Source organism: Magnolia sinica, chromosome 14 (assembly GCF_029962835.1).
Source record: "Magnolia sinica isolate HGM2019 chromosome 14, MsV1, whole genome shotgun sequence".
Taxonomy (NCBI): domain Eukaryota; kingdom Viridiplantae; phylum Streptophyta; class Magnoliopsida; order Magnoliales; family Magnoliaceae; genus Magnolia; species Magnolia sinica.
In genome coordinates, this window is record NC_080586.1 from 9,374,385 (window position 1) to 9,392,683 (window position 18,299).

General features: G+C 38.0%; 1 protein-coding gene across 1 annotated transcript; it reads left to right on the forward strand.

The window, feature by feature from the left end:
• The first annotated feature begins 17,367 nt into the window (after positions 1-17,367).
• LOC131225720 (uncharacterized) lies at positions 17,368-17,895 on the forward strand. The gene has a single exon (XM_058221298.1). It carries the CDS (start codon positions 17,517-17,519, stop codon positions 17,877-17,879), a length of 363 nt encoding a protein of 120 aa, XP_058077281.1. The 5' UTR covers positions 17,368-17,516; the 3' UTR covers positions 17,880-17,895.
• The last annotated feature ends 404 nt before the right edge of the window (positions 17,896-18,299 follow it).

An 18,299-nucleotide genomic window follows, 5' to 3' on the forward strand; every position in this document is an offset into this window, starting at 1 on the left:
AGCTAATTTCAAACATACTTTACACTGAGTGAAGATACTCGTTTGAATACTGTACCAATTCCCTAGTGAGTGTGTACTAACAAGCTAAGTGATGAAAAAAAGAAGAAGAAGAAGTAGAAGAAGAAGATAGCGACGTGTGGTGTCAGGTGTGATCAAATCTCACCATAACATGGCTTCACCAAACTCGTGATTTCCCTGCCTAACCATATCGGGCATGAAGTGCCCAGGCACATGGACCGCTTCCAGCTCACATACGCATGGATTTGGAGGAAGGATACGAGGCTGTTGGGCCGAACCTGGTCTTCCGTGCAACAAACGCCCAAATGACTAAGCTGCCTGTCCATTTGCTAAATACATGGTTAAAATTTCTAAGCCATGAATAACTCATCTTATCCTCGAGAGAACGTTAACCGTAAGTTTCTATCCTATAGACCGTTGAGAAGAAAAACACTACGGAGGACCACATTCAACTGGACACTAGACTTTAAAGATTTATGGTTATACTAAATCCATGGTGGGAGGAGAATATCAATGGTCTGGATTACAGAAAAATGGGGCCCACTTACCATAATTGAAAGCTCACATGTATTTTGCAAATATGTTGGGCATATCGCATATGTAATCACCAAGGATGCTTCAGTAATCCCAGAGCGGAAATTCCGGGCAGTTCTTCAGGCAACAATTTCCCGCAAAACACGGAGACTTTCTTAAGAGTTCTGATGCTACGTAGAGTATGCTTTTTCATACGCATGTACCACAAATTCGCACGTGTCAAGCACTTAGAATGAGACTTCCATTATCACTTAAGATGGACAATGGAATAAATTTAAAGACCAATGTGATCTCGTAAGTGTCCCATTGTGAATATCAAATATACGGTTAAAATGATAGATAATGGACGATCTGAATTCAGGAAATAAGTATCCATTAATCAATAGTTCAGATCTCTCAATCCATCTAAATTCTGACCCACTCTCTATATAAAGTGGGTCCCATTTTTTGGACGGTTTAATTTGTTAATTGTATATCATATGTAAGATTTTAGACTGCATGTGTGTAAACCATCACACTCTGCCCTAGTATCAAACAAGAAAAAATTAGCACCGTAGATACTTCCCTTTTATGTTTTTTTATTTTTTTTATCGCCGAAAAATTATACGGTAAAAGTAAATTTTTAAGGCACAGAAAGAAAGTTTTATACGAAACCATCCTTAGTTTACAGGATAAAGTAGCTTTTTTATATTTATTGGTTTGCTCATATGGATAGAAGTTTAGTTTGATAAAATAAGTTTTGTTCGGATGAAATAAAAAAAGTGGGCGGTAAGTCACGTCAATAATGAAAAATTGCCATCAAACGACTCCTCGAGATTAAAATGCTACGGATGCTTGTCTTGGAGTTTCTCGTGTCCATAACCCGTAAATGACAAAAATACCCTCAACAAACGCCACGTTATTCTAAAAAACAAAAACTAACACGGCGCTTCGCGCATGCCTGCTAACATAAAAACGTGTGAGAGAGCTGGACCGTTCATCATGCATAGGCCGATTACTGATCGGGCATCACATCCACGCCCTTGAATATGGACTTTCGGTCGTTTTTTTTCTAACCATCCAGTTTTTTTGCAAAAGGGTGGCCGTGCCTGATTGGCGGACCTGTCTGATTTTGGGCCAGGGCATGGATTTCGCACGTTACCTTGTCGGGGAGTGTGCAAAGCATGTCTACTGTTCGATCAAATGCCATGCTGCCCACCAATTCCAAGGGTCTTAGTCAATGGCCCACCTTCTTTGAAAAGCAATACTCAAAAGCGTGGGTGGGGTGGGCCACTCTCGTTGAAAGTCCACATATGCATTGATTGGACTTTAGAGAGTGCTTATACACCCTTCGGTGTACCACTGATCTCTACCAAACTTGTGGCTGGTGAACATTGTTTGCATGCCTACTGTGGTGGGGCACGGAACAAAAGTGATGAACTGGAAAGATATGGATATTGATCATTGGCTACTACATCGACTGGGAAAATGGAAACAACCAACGCTTCATATTTAACGAGAAAAAGTCATCGAGTGAACGGTTAAGATCATCCTATCACTGTGGCCCACTCGATGAACAGGGTTAGGACTGCCATGAGATAACATGGGGCACTGAGAGCACATCTTTTGACAGAAAGACCAAAACTGCCATGTAACCGCTGTCATCCACAAAGCGTGTCTCCTTCAAAACAAACGTAGCAAAATTCCAGTGGGAGTTATTTGATGCTCTGGCATAGTTTGATGGTTGATACGCAGGCACTAAAAACTTTTCTCACATGCCTTACCTAACTTAAAATGGGACGCGGATTGATTGCCAAAGCCTTCCGCAGGAACTTCCTACTATATGAAGTTACAAGGGCCCACAGTGGTGTTTGTGAGAAATTCACCCTGTCCATCCTCTTGCTGGCCCCAAAAATGACACAGATCCAAAAGATAGGTTGGCTGCACTATAGGAAACAATGAAGAGTGATCATTCATCGTTGAAATATTCATTGGGACAGAAGTTTATCAAGCTAATATCTTTGTGTTTCCGGTTCAGCCCACTAGGAATGACCTTATTAACGATATGATTGGCAAATAAAAACTATGGTGAACCATGTTTATATTTGTTTTTTTTGCACACCTTTATGGTCTAATAAAATGCTGCCACATGTTGGTACTACGCATTTGATGATGATAAAATTGTACTCAGGCTCGAAAATATCTTTCACCCATTATCATTCGACGACGTGTCATTGGCTAAAAGTAAAGTAGTGCAGAATTGTATCCACGTCTCTAGAGAAGATGAAGCGATAAATGACATGTAATCCTAATTCATGTGGCACATGTGACCAAGGTGGCATATTTAACATGTGTATATAAGACTCACAAGACAATGATCTTATCACAAATCCGGATATCCTCATAAAGGTCGTATCTCACAATCCTTACAAGATGGGAGATCTTTCCGGGAATGTTCAATTCTCTCACAGTGATAACAAATATTCAAGAATATAATTAACATCAAAGCATATGCGAACCAATAGATTGATTCTTGATCCGAATCCAACGAGACTGATTCTATAAGATTTACAAATCTATATTGCTATGCTGGTGAGAGATTTAGAAACAATTTCTAATATCCAAAAATTTCTAAGCCAAGCAAAAATGATCAAAGAGCCATTGAACACCGTGGCTATGAAGAATCCTGAATCAACAAGGAAGCCCAACCAATGTTTCACCACCTCCCAAAGCTTTAAAAAGAGAACAAGATGAGAGCTAGTGGCCATGCCAAATACAATCAGTCTACACGGTGCAATATTATCTTTATTTTATCTTAGCTTAGTTTTAATCCCTCTATTTTTGTCCAAACCTTTGAAGTTTAAAATAACTTAAATCGCTACTGTTCAATTATATCGTTGCAATATGCTTAGGAGTACTATAAATATCCGTAACATTCCGTTATCGGATCCTAATCAACCAAAGTCTTACTTGGAAGATCAAATCTCGGTCACATCTTACTGACAATTTTGTTAAATTGTATGTCCAAATGATTGGTTTAGGCATTTATCTCTTATTTTTATTTCTCTTTTCAGTTTATTTGTTTTTTCGTCAATCATACCGAGTACCAATTACACATCAATAAAATCAACATTGTTTTTAACATGTTCTATTTTGAATTTGTTCATTTTCATTTCATTGAGAAATGTGTAGGTTGTCATTATTAGTGAAAGAAAATTAAAATCCTTAAAACATAAGGTAAAAAAAAAAACCCATCCGAAAAGACTAACATATACTCTTTTATAAATTGCACTAATCACTATTACAACCGGTGGTTAAGAGGATGGCAGTCCTTGAATTTGGTTTTAAATGGTCTATCTTAGCCCGCGGTGCACTATCGTTCAATCAAACTTTAGTCAAGTACAACTCTAGTATGCCACACTATCTAGTATGCCACACTATCCCAATCACACACTAACCAAATACAAGCCCTCGCTAACTCATGCGGTCTTGTGTTTGATTGAATTGTGCAAGCAAATCCCACCATTGAAACATTCATAGAGCCACCATTGAAACATTCATGAGGCTATGAAAGTTGTAAAGGAGGTTGATATTTTTATGTTTTCAATTCTTCCCACTAGGAATGAACTCATGATCATATGAATGGCATATAAACATCACGTCAACCCTGAGGATCGGAGGGTTCAACCGTAGGCATTTCCTTGCCCACATTTTCCTGTGGTGCGGCCCACTTGACTTTTCCAGAGCTTGCATTTCCATGCCTTTTTCTTATCATGCGTCCACTTGAGTCTTGATCTGCTTCATTCTTGGATCCATGTCCTCACATGATTGGGCAAAATGGATGAATGAGGTAGATATCTCACAAACCTCATGGCGGGCCTCACCTTCGGCAAAAAGCGTTCGCGGGCAATTCGTGTCCTTCAAAATGAACCCTGGATATTGCTGGAACGACTGTACATGCATGATTAGAATTTCCAAAATCAGGGTTGGTAAAATATGATAGCCTCTAACTCATTGGTTCTTGATTGACGAATCAGGGCTGTAGGAAATTCTTTTCTCCAACCGTCTGATAAACCTCTAATAGTGGTTTTTTCACAAATTTCACTATTCAATTCTAGGTAAAGTGTCAGCTCGAACTGCGCATCAACCATAACATTCTACCATACTATCATAGTTTCTCACGATAAAAGAAGAATTCAGATCCTCTATTAACCAGGAAACGGATTGGCTACTCCCCCTGCCACCAGCCCAGTGGCTGGTGGTCAGTGCTCTGTGGCCCCACCATGAGGTATGTGTTTCATCCATACCATTCATCTAATTCTTACGGATCATTTTATGGCTTTATCTCAAAAATGAGAGGAATATAAATCTCAGGTGGGCCGCATCACATGAAAACAATAGTGATTGAACAAAGATCAACTTAATCCAAAACTTTGATGGCCCAAAAAGTTTTTAATGGTTGATGTCCAATCAACACTCTTTCCTTTAATGTGGTCCACTTGAGATTGGGATACACCTTATTTTTGGTCTCATACCCTAAAATGATTTAGAAAAATAGATGGACAACATGGATGAAACACATACATCATGGTGGGGCTCACAGAGCACCGACCATCAGCCAACGGCTGGTGGCGGGGTAGTAGCCAATCCGTTTCCTGTTTGCCATAAAAAGGATTTTTACTTGTTGCAATGTGATTGGGCCACATTACCACTTACTACATGCAGACAATGTGACAATCCTAAATTTTGGTACATTATAAAAAAACTAAATTAAAAATTTAAAGATTTTTTTAAAATAAAAAATAAAAATAAGTCAATAGTTGAGTTGGTAGCGAAATTCTTAATTGAGAGAGAGGTTTAGGGATCGATTCTTGAAGTAGTAATAATAAATTTTTTATTAAATATCATAAAAAAATTTAAATTCAAAATAAGGGAGGATGTGTTCATCAGGTAGGAAGCCCTAAAGTAAAAGGAAGAGGAAATTCTAAAAAGGCTCGATCAGGTAAGTTTTAATCGTTAGATCTTTTTAAAATAGATGGACAACATGATTTAGAAAAATAGATGGACAACATGGATGAAACACATACATCATGGTGGGGCTCACATAGCACCGACCATCAGCCATCGGCTGGTGACAGGGGAGTAGCCAATCCGTTTCCTGTTTGACATAAAGACGATTTTTGCTTGTTGCAATGTGATTGGGCCGCATTATCACTTACTACGTGCAGACAATGTCATTAATGAAGTAATATTCACACTGCGTGTACAAACAGGGAATACGGATTCATAAAATAAAAAAATTAAACATAATGTAACGAGTTTGTTAGACACGTGGCACACATGCACACGTATATGGAATATCAAAATCGGAGCATGGCCCAAAAATAACACCAATCACCATTCTATTTCTCCATCTGAACTTGGACTACTGCAAGTCTTATTGTTAGCTGTCCAGATGTCCATTTAGTAGCCCACCCATAGAATAGATGGGATCTCCAAGTCAGTGCAACTTCGGAACCAAACTCCTATGCTAGATCTAGCAACTGGACGTTTCTGATCAACTTGCATGGGAAATCTGACGCAGGGAAGGATTTGAGGTCCAGCAACATTTTCCTCGCTGGGATAACTATCCGGAATCTATGGAACATCTCTGAACTTGTCGGAGAGACTTCTTGAATCTAAGAGGAAAGAACATTAAGATAGAAAATAAATTTTATAAAATTTGAAATTGGTTGATGAACTTTTAAAAATTGCGACTTAATATGTCTACTAGTGCACAAGGTTTTCGGTTAAAAAAAATAATAAGTATTCTATTTGGCTTCACCACACTGCTCCAGTTATAATCAAACTAAAAATCACTATTAAAATAGGAAATTGACCATCGATCTAATAGTATTTCACAAATCCGACTTGTGTAACCTGATCGGGTGGCTAAAGTAGCTCGTCCTACCCAAAATCATATATTTTATATCTAATAACTCTTTCCAATTTGCGAAATACATTCATTTTAAGTTCCGACGGTTTAGATCATTTGTCTCTAGGCATTTTCTGATCCATCTTGACCATGAAATTATCCACCATCCGCTCTACATAAAATAAAATAATAATAATAATAATAATAATAATAAATAAAAACACAAAGAAGAAAAAGAAAGAAAAAAGAAGAAGAAAAAAAGAATAATAGATTGTCAATGTACTCATGCAATTGGATTTTCAGCCTGCACAAGTGTGGTCCATGGTTCAGTGATCCGGATCGATGGTTTCTCTAGGCCCACCCTGAAGACCTAGAAATCCCATAAGGGCCTGTTTGGATTCATGTATTGCATTGTATTATATTGTATTCAGGTATTGTTCATGTATACATTGGATGGTTTTCAGAATACATCCAAATCAATCAGATACTAATCAATGTTCGGATAGGAGGTATTGTTTGGCATAGTATACAGTACGTAATACAGATCACTGTTTGGATAGGACGTATTATGTATGTGTATTGTACAATCATACAAATTTCATGTTGGATTGTCACCACCGAACCAATAATACACAGGTCAATGAGGCCCACCTTCGTTACTAGTGGGGCCACACCTTGTGACCAGTCTCCATACAGATAAGTACAATAAAACCATGGCAATCCGAGATTGCCATATCTGTGATATGTGGACCCCATGTATAGGTAGGATGTCACCCACGCCCCCCTTGCTCATTGAAGAATTGACTAAGCGATATCTGGGGCACCATCGTGCCATACAATATTATCGAGAGAAGGAAGAGATTATACGAAAGTGGAAAATAACCTGAAACTTATCATAACTTCCGAAGGAGATGATATTGAAATTTCCAGAAAACAAAACACCAAAAACATATATAAAAAATTCCAAAAGAGACATCCTTAACTACATACTTTCAAATGCATCTGATTATCAGATTTCTGCGGACATTCACGTAAACAAAGAGAGAAAAAACTCGCCAGCAGCTGCAAACAATATGAAGAGACCAAGCAGCATACCAACAAGGTGACAATCGATTACGGGTTCATTTTGTGGACCATTAGGTCCTACTCTTTCTTCATTGTCATCTTCATAACCATTGTCACCAATTACATTTGGCGCTATGGCTGCAGCTACACATGTCCCACTATCCATCGTCACGGTAGTAGTTGATGCACGAACTTTCCAAGTTGCATATGTTTCGTCCGCTACTCTACCGATGGCGGTGGTCTGAATAATATAGTAAACAATTCATAATCTCTGTTAAAAATTTGATTGTAAGATATGTAAATCAAACATGAAATTTTAATTTATTATATCCTATGAATGGTTAGTAAAGCTTCATCCAACCTTGTGTTGATTCCATGCAAGCATGACATCTTCGTAAACCGTGAATAACTTATGTTTGCACCCACTGAATCCATGAACTTGAGCTTTGCACTCTTTCCACGTCTCGTATATGCCGGGCATTCTTCCCTCAAACACTACATAAAACCTCCTTTTCATATTCGTTGCAATTGAAAACATACAGTTTCTCAGCCCAAAAATAAGAGCTTTGACATACCAAGAAATATTGACGAAACTGTATATGTTGCCTGTGTGAAAGTGTCGGCCTGTTACATCACCTAGGTTAGAAGTTTTTCAATATAGAAATAGATTCAAGTAGCGCTGATTCAGCTATTTGAAGTCCATATAACCTATCCAAAGAAAAACTCGTACAAGAGTGTATCAAATAATGTTGAGAACCAGAAAGAGTAATAACAATATTTACTTGTAGGATAGTGTTCCAAATCTGGGAAGGTTATCTGTATATAGGAAATGAAATCGAGGAACAAAAAGTTCCTGAATAGCAGAACTGTAACAGTAAAAGTTTCTGATACCTATCAGAAATCCTGGGAATCAAAAACAGTATTCTAACATGAAACTGTCAGATATTATCTAGATCAACTATTAATAATAGTAAACAACTGAACCAATTATACAAATCTGAAGATTATCAGTCTAAATTTCTCTCATAATCAGATTATCAGTCCCATCATGTGAAGATTATCTGTCAGCTAATCCCAGTAGCAAAACAATACATTTAAAATACAGAAGCATATATAAATGATGAATACCATCCTGTTAGGATGATCCAGGCCATAAGTGTAGAAACCAAAATGTGAAACCTACATCATTATAAGCTATCTTTGGAATGGTTCAATGACCGTAAGAAAACTACAACATTCTGACATATACATACAGCACATTTGAAATCTGTAGGTCACAAAAATTGTTGGAAAAAATACTAATACAACAGAAAATTAAACATCCATTGTATGTATGTTAAATCCTCCAACTAAGCCAAGTAGGGCCCGGATAAAACAGTAATCATAACCAGCTACTAAAAAAAAAAGTCCAGAAAACACCATTATCCAAAAATATATTTAGTCCTCATCCCAAATTCACTCTTGGCCACTCCGCGGAAGGATAACTTTTTATATTCATTCCTTTCTTCTCTCGTGACCCATTTTCATAAAATATCATGCACTAACCAAATCAGATTGTAGCACCCTCGCAGCCCGAATCTAATCCTCAGCACTCAGACCTTCCACGTCATCGAGTATCCCCAGTAACCATTGCACACGTGTCATGCTTTTGCCCTGCGCCATAGTTATGGTTAGGGTCTTTACAGCCTCTGCCATCTCCCCCATCCTGTCCCCTATTTGCTCGCTCGGCTTACCCTTCCTACGACGGCTGATGTCACTCTCATCCAAACGACTATGACAAAATCCTGACGTTTCCTCCATTGAGTTTTTGTTATATTTCTTGACCCTATTTATGGATCCCTCGCCTGCGCGTGTGTAGGGAGTACGCCTTTGATCATCCTCATCATCGGATGAGAGTCGTACAGTATCAGAGGCATCCTCATCAGAGTCATCATCAGAATACATTTTGTGAGAAATTCACCCTGTCCATCCATCTTGCTGGCCCCAAAAATGACACAGATCCAAAAGATAGGTTGGCGGCACTATAGGAAACAATGAAGATTAATCATTTATCGTTGAAATATTAATTGGGCCATAGAAGTTTTGGATCTAGCTAATAGCTCAGTGTCTTCGGTTCATCCCACTAGGCATGATCTTATTAATGATATGATAGGCGAATAAAAACGAGGATGCACCATGTTTATATTTGTTCTTTGGCACATCTTTGTGCTCTAATAAAATGCTGCCACATGTTGGCACTACGCATTTGATGATGATAAAATTATACTTAGGCTCGAAGATATCTTTTATCCTTTATCCTTCGAGGACGTGTCATTAGCTAAAAGTAAAGTAGTGCATAATTGTATCGACATCTCTAGAGAAGATGAAGTGACAAATGACATGTAGTCCTAATTCATGTGGCACATGTGACCAAGGTAGCATATTTAACACGTCTATGGAAGACTCACAAGACAATGATCTTATCACAAATCCAAATATCCTCATAAAGGTTGTATCTCACAATCCTTACAAGGTGGGAGATCTTTCCGGAAACATTCAATTCTCTCACAGTGATAACAAATATTCAAGAATATAATTAACATTAGAGCATATGCGAACCAATAGATTGAGTCCTGATCCGAATCCAACGAGACCGATTCTATAAGATTTACATATCTATATTGCTATGTTGGCGAGAGATTTAGAAACAATTTCTAATATCCAAAAATCTCTAAGCCAAGCAAGAATGATCAAAGAGCCATTAAACACCGTGGCTATGAAGAGTCCTGAATCAACAAGGAAGCCCAACGAGTGTTTCGCCACCTACCAAAGCTTTAAAAAGAGAACAAGATGAGAGCTAGTGGCCATGCCAAATACAATCAATCTAGACAGTGCAATACTATCTTTATTTTATCTTAGCTTAGTTTTAATCTCTCTACTTTTGTCTAACTATTCTGCTAAACATTTGAAGTGTAAAATAACTTAACTCGCTACTGCTCATTTCTATCATTGCAGTATGCTTAGGAGTACTATAAATATTCGAAACATTCCGTTATCGGATCCTAATCAACTAAAGGCTTACTTGGAAGATCAAATCTCGGTCATATCTTGCTGACAATTTTCTTAAATTGTATATTCAAATGGTTGGTTTAGGTATTTGTCTCTTATTTTTATTTCTCTTTTCAATTTATTTGTTTCTCTGTCAATCATACCGAGTATCAATTACACATCAATAAAATCAACATTATTTTTAACATGTTCTATTTTGAATTTGTTCATTTTCATTTCATTAAGAAATGTGTAAGTCATCATTATTAGTGAAAGAAAATTAAAATCCTTAAAACATAAGGTAAAAAAAACCCATCCAAAAAGACTAGCATATACTCTTTTACAAATCGCACTGATCACTATTACAACTGGTGGTTAAGAAGATGGCAGTCCTTGAATTTGGTCTTAAATGGTCTATCTTAGCGAATTTGGTCTTAAATGGTCTATCTTAGCCCGAGGTGCACTATCGTCCACTCAAACTTTAATTAAGTACAACTCTAGTATGCCACACCATCCCAATCACACACTAACCAAATACAAGCCCTCGCTAACTCATGCAGTCTTGCGTTTGATTGAATTGTGCAAGCAAATCCCACCATTGAAACATTCATAGAGCCACCATTGAAACATTCATGAGGCTATGAAAGTTGTAAATGACGTTGATATTTTTATGTTTTCAATTCTTCCCACCAGGAATGAACTCATGATCATATAAAGGGCATATAAACATCACGTCAACCCTCAGGATCGGAGGGTTCAACCGTAGGCATTTCCTTGCCCACATTTTCCTGTGGTGCGGCCCACTTGACTTTTCGAGAGCTTGCATTTCCATGCCCACCTTTTCTTATCATGCGTCCACTTGGGTCTTGGATCTACTTCATTCTTGGATCCATGTCTTGACATGATTGGGCGAAATGGATGAATAAGGTAGATATCTTACAAACATCACGGCGGGCCTCACCTTCGGCAAAAAGCTTTCGCAGGCAATTCGTGTCCCTCAAAATGAACCCTGGATATTGCTGGGACGACTGTACATGGATGATTAGAATTTCCAAAATCAAGGTTGGTAATATATGACAGCCTCTTGCTCATGGGTTCTTGTTTGAGGAATCAGGGCTGTAGGATTTTTTTTTTTCTCCAACCGTCTGATAAACCTCTAATAGTAGGTGGTTTTTTCACAAATTTCACTATTCAATTCAAGGTAAAGTGTCAGCTTTAACTGCGCATCAACCGTAACATTCTACCATATTACCATAGTATCACACGATAAAAGAAGAATTCAGATCCTCTATTTACCAGGAAATAGATTGGCTACTCCCCCTGCCACCAGCCCAGTGGCTGGTGGTCGGTGCTCTGTGGCCCCACCATGAGGTATGTGTTTCATCCATACCATTCATCTAATTCTTACGGATCATTTTATGGCTTTATCTCAAAAATGAGAGGAATATAAATCTCAGGTGGGCCGCATCACATGAAAACAATAGTGATTGAACAAAGATCAACTTAATCCAAAACTTTGATGGCCCAAAAAGTTTTTAATGGTTGATGTCCAATCAACACTCTTTCCTTTAATGTGGTCCACTTGAGATTGGGATACACCTTATTTTTGGTCTCATACCCTAAAATGATTTAGAAAAATAGATGGACAACATGGATGAAACACATACATCATGGTGGGGCTCACAGAGCACCGACCATCAGCCAACGGCTGGTGGCGGGGTAGTAGCCAATCCGTTTCCTGTTTGCTATAAAAAGGATTTTTACTTGTTGCAATGTGATTGGGCCACATTACCACTTACTACATGCAGACAATGTGACAATCCTAAATTTTGGTACATTATAAAAAAACTAAATTAAAAATTTAAATATTTTTTTAAAATAAAAAATAAAAATAAGTCAATAGTTGAGTTGGTAGCGAAATTCTTAATTGAGAGAGAGGTTTAGGGATCGATTCTTGAAGTAGTAATAATAAATTTTTTATTAAATATCATAAAAAAATTTAAATTCAAAATAAGGGAGGATGTGTTCATCAGGTAGGAAGCCCTAAAGTAAAAGGAAGAGGAAATTCTAAGAAGGCTCGATCAGGTAAGTTTTAATCGTTAGATCTTTTTAACTTTTTATTATGTTGTTAATTTCTTCTTGATCTATACAATGGATGGATTGTATAGCGTGGATCATCCACACCATCATTGTATAGGTGTATATAGACAATTTTAATAAAGTGATGTTTTTATGATTTCGGTCTAATTAGTAATATTTTAGGAATAAATTAAATGGATAGAATCTGATTGTGCTAAGATAGATCTGTATGGATCATATAATCCTTAAGGCCAAAATATAAAAGGGTCATAACTTTTAGATCAATCTAACATTCAGATAGGCCACATTAGTCAGATCTAAAAGTATTTAATAAAGGAATCTTAGATTTTTGCGCAAGTGTTGGTATCACTTGGCGTAGAAGGTCGAGATGGGCCATCGGTGTATGTGTGGTTAAATCCATACCATCCATCTAATGTGTAGAGGCAAAACATGATAGTACCTCAAGAATCTGGATGATTCAATCATCCGGTGTGCCGTCTTAATTAATTATTTGACATTCAATTTCAGGATCTTAAAAAGAAAATCTAAATTTTGATAATTAAATTTACATAAACATATAATTTTAATTATTTGATTATTTTAGATTTGGCCACTTAGAATGTTAATTAAAGGTGGACCCCACCATATAATACAAATAAATGAATAATAATTTGTTGACATAATTGATAGGACCCCGGAATTCAAATCAACCTAATTACATTGCAGAGTCAATATTACCAAACTCAGGTGAGTAACCCAACTTGTCTCATAATTCATTAAAATTAAAATAAATCATTGTGATTGTTTGATTGATTTACTGGTTTGAATATTTTGATATGATAATTGTACGATAAATTTATATGTGAATATTTTAATCAAGACAACTTTGCCAAATATGAAAAATATGCATTTACATATCATCCTTTATTCATTCATTGCATAATGCATGGTCGATCCTAGGGGCCCTCCCTAGAAGAAATGTCGATCCTGGTAGAGCGTTACCAGATGCGGGCTATGCCCAAGCCTACCGAAAGGTGGAAGCCTACCCAACGGGTGGATGCGAGTTGACGACTTCCAACCCAAGCAGATGGACGATCATCCCATCTGATGCATTCATATATCATTTTACATTCATATCATTGTACATATATTTATGTATTATTTTAATTACTATGATTATGAACCATGCTGGGTTATATCACTAAGTCTGGCCAGCTTACATTTTTCTTGATGGAAAAACCATACAGAGGAGCCATTAGCAGATGATGTGACGCAAGAACCGGAAGGATCTACTGTACCTGAACACGACCTGCCTGAAACATGGCCATACCTATCCAAGGATGAAGTGGCGGTATTAGAAAATTTTTAATTATATATTTTATTTTGTTAACACAGTTTAATTAATGAATAATGCATACTGACATTTATTTTAAGACTTTCAGCAATTATTTAGATTTATTTCTTTGTAATAATGTTAGCATGGAATAAATATCATTATATTATAATGGTATAATAAATGAATGATTTTAAGGTTTATTTTATTTTAAGAGTCGTCAAGATTTATATATGTTTATTTGATTGATGTTAAGTATTACGCATGTGTGATTGAGATTATGATGGACCTTATATTGAATATAATTATCATCTCTGATTAAACTGATTAATGAATTAAATTAGTACACTTTGTATACGAGTTACGAACTGAAATTCAGGTCTGAGGGTGCACACTCTGTACTCGAATTTTGGGGCGTGACAGACAATGTCATTAACGAAGTAATAATCACATTGCGTGTACAAACAGGGAATACGGATTCATAAAAGAAAAAAATGAACATAATGTAACTAGTTTGTTGTACACGTGGCACACATGCACACGTATATGAAATATCAAAATCGGAGCATGGCCCAAAAATAACACGAATCACCATTTCTACTTCTCCATCTGAACTTAGACTACTGCAAGTCTTATTGTTAGTGTCCAGATGTCCATTTAGTAGCCCACCCATAGAGTAGATAGGATCTCCAAGTCAGTGCAACTTCGGAACCACACTCCTATGGTAAATCTAGTAACTGGACGTTTCTAATCAACTTGCATGCAAAAACTGACGCAGGAAAGGATTTGATGTCCAGCAACATTTTCCTCCATGGGATAACTATCCAAAATCCATGGAACATCTCCGGACACCTCGGAGAGACTTCTTGAATCTAAGAGGAAAGAACATTAAGAAATAGAAAATATATTTAATAAAATATAAAATTGGTTTATGAACTTTTAAAAGTTGCGTCTTAACATGTCTACTAGTGCACAAGGTTTTCGGTAAAAAATAGTAAGTGTTCTATTTCACTTCATCACACTGTTTCAATTATAACCAAACAAAAATTCACTATTAAAATAGGAAAATGACAGTTGATCTGATGGTACTACACAAATTTGACTTGTGCAACCTGATTGGGGGGCTAAAGTAGCCTGTCTTATTAAAAATCATATATTTTATATTTGATAACTCTTTCCAAGTTGCCAAATACATCATTTTAAGTTCCGACAATTTAGATCATTTTTGTCTCTGGGCCTTTTCTAATCCGTCTTGGCCATGAAATTATCTATCATCCGCTCTACATAAAATAATAATAAAAAATAAAAAAATATACATATATACCAAGAAGAATAAGAAAAAAAAAGAAAAAGAACTATAGATTGTCAATGTACTCGTGCAATTGGATTTTCAGCCTGCACAAGTGTGGTCCATGGTTCTGTGATCCGGATAGATGGTTTCTCTGGGCCCACCCTGAAGACCTAGAAATATCCCATAACGGAAGATCATGTCCGCAAAGATCGGGCCTTTCTTCTCTGGACCCACACTGCATTGTCTTGTCAATTAGATAACGGACCACGGTCCATCCATAGTGTGGTCTTGGATCATGGTCGTAGTGGGGCGCAATAGGACAATGGTTCGGATCAGTGAACCATGGGTCCAAATCGTACAAACCAAAACCTGACTATACTCGGCATATCCACGGTCGAGTATCGAATACTGGACTGATAGAGCCGTTCCATACAGTGGATTAGGTGCAGCCCTAACCGTCGGGCTCACCTTGATGTATATAATCTATATCCACGCGGTCCATCCATTTTTTCAGATCAAGAAGATCCAAATCTCGGCTGGACCATACCATAGGAAACAGTGGTGATTAAACGCCCAACCATTAGAAAATTTCTATTGCCCATCGTACATTTTCCCTAATATTTATTTTCCATCCAACCTGTTGATAAAGAAGAAAAATAAAAATAAAAATCAGCTTCCAAAACTTTCGTGGCCCATTAATGGTTAATCACAACTGTTCCCTATGGCATGGTCCACCTGCGCATTGGATATACTTCCTTTTTTGGCTCATGCCCTAAGTTGATCTGAAAAAATAGATGGACGGCATGGATCGAAAATAAATACATCAAGGTGGCCCCCACATTAAGGGCATCACTGTCTTGGGTGAGTCCGGGGCCACACCAAATCCGGTCACGCCCTCAACGAAGTAGAAACGAAGTTTGTTAGCCCACACGTATCTCTCTCTCAAAAAAGAGATGGAACAGTTAATAAAGTGGGCCACATTTTAAAATGACATCTGAGCCGTAAATAAGGTGGAACCCACCTTGAAGATAAAACCGGTAAAAAAATAAGGATAATCTACTCATCGGACGGTGCAGATGTACATTGAATATCAACAGTTAATATCTTTTTTAAGCCATCCAATCTTTTCTGATATAGATGGTCCACCTGAAAATATCTTCAAATTATTATTTGAACGGTCATCGTCACAGTGGGGGACACAGATTTCACCGATCAGATGCACAACACAATTCCAATGTTGCCATGTTTGCTGCGTGTGGGTCTACGGACGGCTAATACTCGGTATATTGTAATAGGAACCGTCGGAAGTTTAGCCGTTATCGGGTTTCTTTTAATTGATCCAAATCGTTTATGCAATGGACCTCACCGTGGATAGAGATAACCCAAACGATTTCTTGTTAAAATATTTCAAACTTACGATTTTCCAAAGATTATTCGGACCGTCCATAATAAAAGTAAAATAGTAAAACAATAAAATTATTAAATATTCAAATCTGATAATTGTTTGTGTACACTACACTTTTCCAAGCGATTCACATCATATAGACATTTTTGATCGTTGAAATATGACCGTAAATACGAAGACTGATGTCCCGATGTATAGTATACTCATGCATCGCAATGTATTCTAACAAACCGCCTCGATGCCCTCCACGTCTCCCACTGGACTTTGTCTCCGCTGTGAGTCGCCACTCAGATTCACCAGACCGTGTCCGTCAAGTGGCCCAACAGTCAAAATCCTATGATAATAGGGACCGTCCATTATGGGCACTATATTTAGTGGATTATGATAAAATAATCATGGTGAAAGGGTGAGTCTTACCATTGATTTCACTCGTTAAAATTCCAGCCATCGAAAGCTTTCATTTTAATGGCCACATTGATACAAAATATATCAACGGATAATACCAATTTTCCGTACAATATTTGTTTTATGAACATTTTGGCATGATTCATAAAAAATGGAGGGTTTAGATTATTAGATCATCTTCAGATGCGTTGTCCAATGGGGCAACGTACGCTGCAAAGTTTACGTCGCGATGTAGAAAAAGTCTCCCACTTCTCTCTCTCAAAACTAAAAAACGCCCTTCCCATCCATCCATCCACGCAAATACACAGCGAAGCTCCTCTCTCTCCTCCGCTGTCCTCTCTCTCTCTCTCTCTCTCTCTCTCTCTCTCTCTTCTAAAAATACCTTAAGCCCAAAATACCCTTCGGAAAATCCCTATATACCTCTCATCTCGCCCTCTCTGTCTCTCTGTCTCTCTCTCCCTCGCCCATGGCCGATCTCCACGGCGGCTTCCGTTGCCGCGGCCGCCGCAGCAACGGTGCCGCCGGAGTCCGAAATCTGGAGATCGTGAATGGCAGGGAATTCAGCAGCGGCCAGACCTACTTCGATCCTCCACCGCCAAATCGCCCGACCTCAATCGTCTCCTCCTCGGCCCACCGCAGCGGCAAGGCCAAGGCATCTTCGTCCTCGGGCTCGAAGTCGTCCTGGAGCTTCAACGATCCGGAGATGAAGAGGCGGAAGCGCGTCGCGAAATACAAGATGTACGCCATGGAAGGAAAAGTCAAGGCATCTTTCAGAAAAGGGTTCCGTTGGATCAAGCACAAGTGCTCAGAGCTCGTCCATGGATGGTAATTTCAGGCGAGAACATAGGAGATGGACTTTCGAATGACGAAAATGCCCTTCTTCATCTTCTTCTCTGCTCCTTTTCTGTTTATTATATTGTGTTGCATGTTGATTGCCGAAACGATTAATTACGAAGGGAGAACGGAAAGAAGAAAAGAAAGAAGGGATTTTTTATCGTCATATATGAGGGTATTTTGGTCATTCTTGAAATCTTGTCGTTGATGGTCGGAAATGCATCGGTTTTCTTCTGCAAGTTCTTCCCCCTTTTTTCCTTTTCTTCAATTGCCCATTGAAATGACTGAAATGCCCTCAAATCCCCCCTCCGTATACTGTTGTCAATGTGAACGTGCTCTATGCATGTGGAAATCGTGGGGCCCACCATCGGTATAGGAATAACTCGAGTTTGTGAAATGGTGGCCATCAGACGGA